Consider the following 10,100-nt stretch of genomic DNA (forward strand, 5'->3'; position numbering starts at 1 on the left):
TGGATGAAGATACCAAAAGGAATAAATAGTGTAGGGGAGACAAGAACAATGCCGATGATTCATTATTTATGGAGATTATATTATATGCTTTACTTTGTATAAAGTCATCAGGCATCTTTAATATATGATTTCTTGGGTGTCATGGACTCATACTCATCCATTACTATTTCAAGACTTCCTCTTTCTATTTGACCGAATCTACAACAATTCCTTTCGAAACTTATTTTATAATTCTCTTCCTAAGGCTCTATTTTGCCTTACCTCCTATAAATTGAAATTTATGAGCTCGTATTTTTCTTATTTTCTTCAACTCAAACAACACACCCCTTAGAAGATTAATATCTACTTGTTTATCTCCATCAAGGGTGGTCATGGGCATTTGTGGTGAACTGTCCAATCACATATGCACCACGAATAATAGTGTCAATTGTGACATTTAATCATCAATATCATGTCGTTTATCAAATGCCACTAAATATTTAGTGACAGTTGTAGGAAGTGTCATAAATTAAGATTGAAATGAGAATAATACTCTAAGAATAGTGACATTTTGATGAACTGTCAAAAATATGACATTATAATTAAACCTTTTTTTGTGGTGATGGCGGCTCTCAAAATTAAAGAATCTCAAATATTAAATTACAATTATTTACTATATTTTGTCTTTGGTTTAATTACTTGTTTTTAGTGCCGAAATTTTTTAAAAAATTATAAATTAAACGAGGCTTAAAAACTTATTGTAAGTTTTATCTTCGCTTTGTTCACCGCTTTCAATCAATCCAAACATATATGAACACCTCTAGGGAAAGATAAATGTAAATTTTATTTTAAAAAAACAAGAGGTTAATTTTAAAATTAGATCGTCAAAAGTTGAGATATTTCATAAGTATTTGATGTACTTAGACAACATTAGACATTCAAATGGGGAATAATACACAACCATACACACAATGAGAAGTCATAAACCCTTATCTCAAATTAGATAGGAATTTTTGTGGAATATTTAACATCCAAAATGCATGGAATATAATGGGAAAATAAGACTTTCAATTAATTAAAAAAGAAATGTTCCTACTTCTTAGCTTATCTAAAAAAATAAGAATCTATAATAAATAAGAAATATCAACAAGAAGTATATTCTTCATGAGCTACACATATTTAAATTAAAAATAAGCAAAACATATACTATAATATAAGAAAATTATTATTTATAAGTAATTCCATGCTTAGTAATTTTAGTTTACAATTTTTTTTGTCAAAAGACAATTCAAAAATAATTATTTTTATGGAAAACTGATTAATACAGGCCAAACGTATAACTTCATACAACAAAATATAACCGTACCAATTTATAATAAAACTAATAAATTATACTAATAAGAATTACAATAAAATACTTTATTTAGGAATATTTTGCAACATTCATTAGTTAAAAGTTGTCACGGTAATACGGTAAACTTTTTAACTAATGATTATTGTCAAAACAACTCCTACTAAAATCGTTTTATTCTATGTTGGAGATTGAAATATTCATTTTCTTTCATTAGAAGTAGAAATACTGTTTGAAGGCCTAGTGATGGGCATGGAGTTGGAACGCTTCATCATCCAAGTTGATGAATTAGAACGATGTAAACGGCACCGGAACGAGCCTTGATGTGTCGTCGGGGAGCATAAGCATTGGCCTCCTTTGCTGATTGCTGCTACACTTTCTGCATCTACACTTTTTGGTGATGTTATTGGCATTTTTCAATGTTTTTGGGTGAGAAATGGTATAGAAGTTTGGTACTAAGTGGTAACAAAATGTTGAGGCGACGCCAAGTTGTTATTTAAGTGTGGGTGAATAATAAGAAGTGGAGCGAAGAGTAGGGGAGGTTTTATCTATGTGTCGTATATTCTGAGGTCATTATTGGTATTTCTCGCTCTTAATATTTGCCACCACCAAAATTTGTAAATATAGAGGGAATAATTATATTTTAGCAGAGTCGGTTCTGAGATTTTAAAGGTCCAGGGCGAAATTTAAATTATAGGCTCTTGCGATAAATTTTTTCTATTATATTTTACTTACAACTTTATGATAAAAAAATGTCACAATGAGCTAGATATAACTAAAAAATGAAGTATAAAACATAGATTAAAAAATTATATATCTGTGACATTTGATCTACGCACCAATAAAAATAAAATTAACTCAAATGAAATTTGTCAAATAAACACATAAGTAATGCAATATAAAAAGGAAACAAATTGAAAATATAAAAAAATTCATATATTTATGAAAATTATAATTGCAGAAAAAGAACATTCAAAAAAAAATTAAAAATTTAAAAAATTAAAAATTATAATGTTTAATGAGTTTTAAGTCCACTTAAATTTCATATATGTCCCACAATATATTATAATTATTGCAATCATACATGTTTAGAATCAACAAACATTGTATATAAGACAAGAATTATGGTTTAGCTTAATGGTTAACAATCTTATTTTTCCCAAAATAAATTTGGGTTCAAATCCTTTTAAAGACAAATTATAATTTTTTTTAGTGGGCCCTAGATGTAGGCCCGGCTTGCCCTTGCCCATGGCCGGCCCTTTACTCTAGTTTCGCATGTTACGCATTGAATTTTTTAGATAGTTATTCATTGGTTTTATTATATACTATGGTTTAAGTAGATAGAAATAAATGGAAAATATAGAAGGAAAGGCATTTAAAATGATTGATAATCTTTTAATTACATAACAAAAGGGAGGGAAATGCTTTACAAGAAGGGAATTGGAAGAAAAATATTAACAAATTTTGTTAAAAATATAATATATCCTAAAGTGAAAGATTAAAAGGAAAAACTCGTATTTTCCTTTGTTTTCTCTTTGCTTCCCTTCCAAATAATAATGTGCACTCTTTCTCTTTATTCCTCTCCTTCGTTTTTTTTTTTTCATTCGTTGTTTTTTCTCTAATTCAATATCAAAATATAATGTTATAATCAAAATTTCATAATTAGAGTCAAAATTTCATAGATAGGGTATATCTAGATACTGGTGTTCAACCAGTAGTGTTTTGATTTTCTTTTCTCGACATTAATTTGTTTTAAAAATATATTCTTTTATGTTTTTGTTAAAAAAAATTATTTTAGAAAGACTAATATACCGATTTTATGCGTACAACTAAGAACTGTGAATTAAATTCTAAAAATTGACTAAAAATGTCGTGTATCTTGGCTAAGAATGATAGTGTGAAACTCAAAATGCAGATTTTGACCCATATTTTCCCAATTTTGCGTAGCTATTCAACTTCGAATGATCATAACTCACTAATTTTTCGATCCAATTTCAAATTATCACATTTATGTTGAATTAATTTGAATATTATTTTTCAGTTTTATATGTTATATTATTGAATATTAATAGGATTTTTATCAAATTAATTCTATAATGAAGTGTCAATGCTTGAGCCTAGATTTATCCTTACACTGAATAATTACTCATTTGTCCTCTTTGAATAACATCAAAGAAGAATTGAATAGGTCTTAAAATAGTGATAATAAATGAAGAACGAAAATAAATTGAATAGATGAAATTAAAAGAAAATTAAAAATGTATAGAGGTCATCAATAGAAAGTCGTAGGTCAATGTCCAAAAATATAAATAGTGCAAATTTAGTGAAACAGACCAAAATGAAAAATAATAACAAAAGGACTAGCTTTACAAATTATAGGGCACAAGTCTATTGTAAAAGCTATAATTAATTAGTTAATGAGGCTACTAATTCATGCATCATGGTCTACCTCTGACATTGTCGCATGGGAATAAACAAAGATCATGTACTTTCTTATGTTGCTAGATTTAACCTAGGAATATTCTTCTGAAGATTAATCAGAGGTCCCAATTTTAATCTTTTCTTCGGCAAAAATTTCTCCAAGAAAATACTGTAATGGTCTAATGGGTCATAAATGATATAGACGGATCTAAACTCTTATCTATACAATATATATACTCCTACTAATAATAAACAATTAATATATATATATATATATATATATATATATATATATATATATATATATATATATATTGAATTTACGATATAATTTTTTTTGCTTTTTTCATATTTAATTAAGCAAACATTTTTAGTATATCATGTAATATCTTTCTAATTAAATTTGTTTAATTGATTAATTACAAAAGATTTAAAATTATACCTTATTTATTAATTCTTTACCATATACAATTAGTTAAAACATGTGGTATCTTTTAGTTCATTGGACAACTATTGGATAACATATTAATTATTTATGTAAAAAATTTATTTGCATTAAAATATTGTAATAAATTAAGAAAAGAAAATAATTTTGAAATAATTTTTTATAGATAATCTTATATATTATTTACATGACTGTATTTAAAAAATTACACAATTTAAATAGATTACACATTTATTATTTAAATAAATAATTATGAAGAAATCTTCTAAACCTTTGTTTCTTGATCAACAACTTCTATTTTGAATTCAAATACAATAAAAAAAATATTTTCCACAAAGTGTGGGATTTTGAATAAATTCAAACATGAACAACTAAGTCAAAATTTATTTTCTATTAACATGTAAACATATAGACTTAATATTATCAAATTCCCGAAAAGAATATAAGTTATATAAATATATAATAACATGTAAACCAATATTACATAATGTAAAATAATATTAATTTACACTTGATGACCAAGATAGAATACGTCTTATTTTGTCAAGAATTCTAACATTCTAAAAAACGTATTTCATCATCAAGGGTTCTAACAATCTCTCCGGTAAAGAAAGACAATTAATGATCTTGAAAAATAGTTGTTAGAATGCCCTGTGAAGGGAAAGTCGTGCTTACGCCTAGGATCCACTAAAAAATTGTAATTTGTCTTTATGAGGATGTAAACACAAATCTATTGTGTATAAGATATGATCATCAACCATTGAGCTCGATCATAATACTTGTATTAAGTATAATGTTTATTGATTTTAAACCTGTATAATTGCAATAATTATATTATATTGTGAACAATTAAACATACACAAAATTTTAGTGGACTCTCAATAGTTTAATGAAAAGAAAACGATTTTTTTTAAACCAATATTAAATTAGTTTTATAAATCAAGAAAATATGTAAATAAATTATGAAAATTTGTCCAATAAATCTGAATTTTATAGGTGGAAGCAACCAAAAATGTCATATATAGCAAAGCGACGTGAGTGGTTGCATGAATAGATTAGATGATGTTTTATTCATGTGGTATACATGTGATTCAGTTTAGTAAGTGATTATATTACATTCTTCATATTACTTCTATGTCTTTTAACTAACAATACTATCCCAAGGACAAGGTGGGCCCTTCTCCAGGGAAAATTTATTGTTGAGATGGAATATTTTCCATACTGCACAATGATTTTAGTATAAAAATAAACATGACATCTTTAAATAGAATAAAGCCTTCTTTGTCTTGCTAGATGTCCAACATTCTCCACATGATTACTTAATCAACATGGGCGGATTCAATGGGTTAGTAATGTAATTAGATTTTGGGGGCAAAAAATATATACAAGTGAGAGATGATCTTTTTAAGATATCATTTCTAATTGGGATGGCTTATTATATATTTTTTAAAAATATTATATGTAGGCATTAAAAATAATAGACATTTAATATATTGAAAATAGGCATTAAGGATACGGTAAATAAGCATTAAGGATAATGTAAATAGGCATTAAGAATATAGTAAGTAGGCATTAATCTTTAATGGGTTGGGCTTAAGATACGTCTCTCAAAGAGACAGTCTCAAAAGAGATTAGGTATTGAAAGTACGCATTAAGGATAGGTAAGTAAGAATTAAGGATAATGTAAGTAGGCATTAAGAATACGGTAAGTGGATATTAATCTTTAATGGGACAGGCTTGAGATACCTCTCTCAAAGAGACGGTCTCTCAAGAGACTAGCTAAAAATATATTACTCTTCTTTGTTCTCTATTATTGTCCTATTTGGTTTTTGCATGTTTGTCAATGCACATAGTCAATCGTAAATCTCTCAAATGGTGTTTAATTAAAAATTATGAAATGTTGATTTTAATAAAATTTACATCAAAACAAGTTAAACAAGACTGTTTCAACTCATTGATCAAGAATAAAAAAATTTTAAAGTGATCGATGAATAATATCAAAAAATCAAAAGAAACATTAATAGTGAATAGAAGAGAGAGTATTAACGAGTAAGTTGGTTAAGCTGGCTGTATAGTATGTATTTTAAACAAGTGGTTGAATGTCCAAATCCCACTCTATTTTTATCATTATCAATAGATTTAGGAAAATCACAATTGCACTTTGACAAATATGTCATGTCCCCTTCCCTCCTTAAACAATCATATTAGGAATATGTGATGAAGATTACAAATACAAATTACAAAGTAAAAACAACTTGAAACGTGTATTCTCCGTGTGATGGCTATGAACATCTTCTGTGATCACGAACTCTTGAAGATAAGTTTACAATGATGTGCATAAGTCGGAAACTTGATATATATGGTAGGCGTATGAAACCTTTTCTTTGATGATATTTTTCCCAACAAGTACTTGAGATTTGTTGTAAAATTCACTAAGAGATACAAACTACAATACCAAATTCTTAGTACTTAGACAATCGAAAGAAATAATAGTGTATTTATGTAGATTAAGAACTTAGTAAGATGTATAAAGAGTTTATAACTCTATAAACTTCATATAAACAAAAGAAGAACAAGAACAAGTATCTAAGTAGAATATAAGAGATAAACTAAGTTTGTTTTTCTCTTGCATTTCACCCTATTTATTATAACATGCATATGAAAATATAAAACTTAATCATAAATAACTGATTAGTTATCAGTTACTACATTATTAATTAGTTTCCAATAAATGGAAATGATTAATACAACCACCAAAATTGACCACACTGACCAAAATAGCAAAAAAAAAAAAAAAAAAAAAAAAAACACATGGGACAACAAGTTGCTATACTCTGGCGACGACTCATCGCCTAAAATGGCGACTCGACACTTTTTTAAATTTCTAGTCGTTTTTTTTATCTTATGTCTAAAACTGAGACATTAGAACACACGTGACGACTTGTCACCCATAAGCCAAGAGTTGTCGTTTTCCTTCTTACCTAGAAGTTGGGATTTTCCTTTTGGGTTTTCTTTGGAGTTTTATATTATACATAAATGTCCCACTATTAAAGTAGTTCATGGTATATATCCCTTAGGATCTATATACTCTAAATTTTTAATAATCTTCCCCGATTTAGAGTATATTTGGGCCTCTTTCTCTTTTCACAAAATTAATTTTTAATCTCGCTTTATGTGTCAACATTAATGTCTCTACCGATTGAAATAACACTCAGTATAACACATTCTACAATGAAACAAGCTAAATTTGATTTTTATGCGCATTTGGATCAATTAACTCATCCAATCACTTGAAGAATAGATAAAATACACATAAAAGCAATAACACAAAGTTATTACTCTAACAAATTATAAGGACTGTGTCCATATCTATTCATAAGCTTATCATAGTCGGTATGCCAATCTTAGCTTGACTACTTGAAGCGACCATACTTCAAACTTATATAGGTAGGTTCGCCTTATGTATAAGATATCCTCGTAAATGGATATTTCACAAAAAACTCTTCAAGTCTTGAGCTTGAGAACTTTTTATGGACGACTACCACGTTCATCACAATCCAAAGCAAACTTTAGATCATTAAAATTTGTTGCTTACAAATTTCAAAGGAATTACACCACATTACATTCAAGACACGACGTTAATCGTGTGTGGATTGGGCTTTCGCTTTAAGTTTCAGTTGGCATGATACCTTTTAAGTATCTTAGTAAACTCATTATTGCCACCTAATCATGAGGACCCAGGTTGCTCGTAAACCAACTTAGTTTAGCAACCACAAATGCCATGTCTGGTCTAGTACACATGATAGCATACATCAAAGATCCAACAACCTTTGGATACTCCAATTGAGAAATTGGTGTATTAGTATGTTTACATAATTTCATACCTAGTTCCATGGGAGTTGAGATTGGAGTCTTGTTTAGCATACTAAACCTTTTAAGGACTTTCTCAAAGTAAGGAAATTGACTTAGCTTAATCCGACTACCATATCTTATCATCTTAATGCTAAAGACCACATTGGCTTCCCCTATATCCTTCATTTAGAACGACTTAGATAAAAAAAATCTTTTGTCTCTTAGACTTGCACTAACTCAGTATCAAATATGAGCATGTCATCTACATATACAAAGATGATAACTCCATTCCCATGGTTATCAAATTTTCTATATACACACTTGTCGGCTTGATTTAACTTGAATCCAGTGGACAAAATTGTTGCATCAAACGTTTGATGCCATTGCTTTGGTACTTTTTTAATTCCATAGTGACGTAACAAGTTTACACACCTTATTTTCTTGTCCTTTCAAAAAAAACCCTTTGAGTTGCTTTATGTATACTTTGTCATCTAGCTCCTCATATAGAAATGGGTTTTTAACATCAATTTAATGGATCTCTAGATGATAGATAGTAGCTAGAGCTACCAACAACCCAATGTTGGTTGTCCTTGCAACGGGTGCATATATATGTATCGAAATTATGAATATTGTTCTTCATTTGCAAAAAATTCACTTGTAACTAATCGAATTACAAGTTGGAGGAAAATCCACTTATATGCAAGCATTATTTCCCATGATGGAATCCATTTCATCATTTATAGCCTCTTTCTAAAGGCATTGTCTTGTGATGCCATTCTATCACTATAAGTCAATGTGTCACTTTCACAATTAGCAAATATAAAACACTAAAATGAATTTCATTTCTAGTTCTTTCGACCAAATATACATGAAATTATAATCCAAAGCTTTTAGCTTTCCGATGTCTTTTACTCCTTTTAGGAATAAATTCAATATTTTCTTATCTACCAATTTGTTGATTATCATCAGCATTTAGTAGTGCTTCTTGTTGATTATGATCAACTCCTTTTTCGGTACTAACATGTAGATGTCTTATACTTATACTTATTATGCTATTTATGATGCCCTGATCTTGACATGATTTTAAGCCTTTCCAAGCATTTCTTACACAACTTAGGTTTGTTATATTCATTTTGTATGATTTATGATTGTTGGTATAGTTTTTGAATGTTTTCAGGACCTTTTAGCCAATTTGGATCAAGAACTAATACTTTTGGGGCTAAAGAGGATCTGGGAATCAAAATCCAAACTTTCGGAATAATAATGTCAAGTTTTATGCCAAAACATTGAAGGAGTTGAGCTTGGTCGATCGTGTAGCATTGCAATTTTAGAAGCAAAAACACTTGGAAAATTTTCAAGAACAAAATTAGGCTCGACTGAACCAGTCGATCATTCAACCAAGACCAGTCGAGTCGATTGGTCTTGTGCTGCAGACACTGTTTCGTTTTAGCCCGTGATCTTTTGCCTCATGCTTCCTCCATTCCTTTCACCTGCGTGCCTCAGCCTTCCTTCTTCTGTGAAGCTGCTCCCAATGATGAAGAAGGTTTTTTTTGGTTCACCTAAGCACTAGGATTTGACTATTTAAGCTCCAAATTTCTATAGGAAACATACATCAATACACCATAAAAGTAACATATCTTAGGGTGTATTCAAAGAATTGTTCTTAAGTTTTAGAAATGTGTTTAGTTATCATAAGAGCCCCACTCTTTAGAATTTTCATTCTATAAGTTGTAATTTTAGTTCACAAACACTAGTATCTTAAAAGAAGTGTTCATGTCGAGATCCATCAAACATTTGGATGTTTCACAACTTGTGGGTGTATTTGCATATTGGAGTTCTTGCTCTGGTTATCATTGTTCTCAACTCCACCATTATTAAAGGAAGTAAGTCCTTTTAACCTTTACTTTTAGTTTATTGTAAGAATCAAATAAATGTGTGTTGTTGTTCCTTAAACATGAATGAGTAGTTTACTTTCTAGAGCTTGGGGATGTTGATAACAAATTGGTTTGCTTATGGGGTGAATGATTTGAATATATATTCATGTATATGGGG

General features: G+C 28.9%; 1 protein-coding gene across 1 annotated transcript; it reads right to left on the minus strand.

The window, feature by feature from the left end:
• Positions 1-8,269: 8,269 nt before the first annotated feature.
• On the minus strand, positions 8,270-9,180 carry LOC130815587 (uncharacterized). Its single transcript, XM_057682075.1, has 2 exons — positions 8,997-9,180; positions 8,270-8,442 (listed from the first exon to the last, which is right to left on the minus strand). The coding sequence occupies exons 1-2, from the start codon at positions 9,178-9,180 to the stop codon at positions 8,270-8,272; spliced, it is 357 nt and encodes a 118-aa protein (XP_057538058.1).
• Between the last annotated feature and the right edge of the window lie 920 nt (positions 9,181-10,100).

Source organism: Amaranthus tricolor, chromosome 6 (assembly GCF_026212465.1).
Source record: "Amaranthus tricolor cultivar Red isolate AtriRed21 chromosome 6, ASM2621246v1, whole genome shotgun sequence".
In the NCBI taxonomy this organism is placed as follows: Eukaryota; Viridiplantae; Streptophyta; class Magnoliopsida; order Caryophyllales; family Amaranthaceae; genus Amaranthus; species Amaranthus tricolor.

What these genes read in the sequence shown, in the direction of transcription:
- LOC130815587 (XM_057682075.1), bottom strand. Translation starts at nt 9,180, where the DNA reads ATGAATATAACAAACCTAAGTTGTGTAAGAAATGCTTGGAAAGGCTTA. An exon ending in TGATGATAATCAACAAATTG is followed by an intron (nt 8,443 to 8,996) that starts GTAGATAAGAAA and finishes GAATTAAAAAAG; the next exon opens with TACCAAAGCAATGGCATCAA.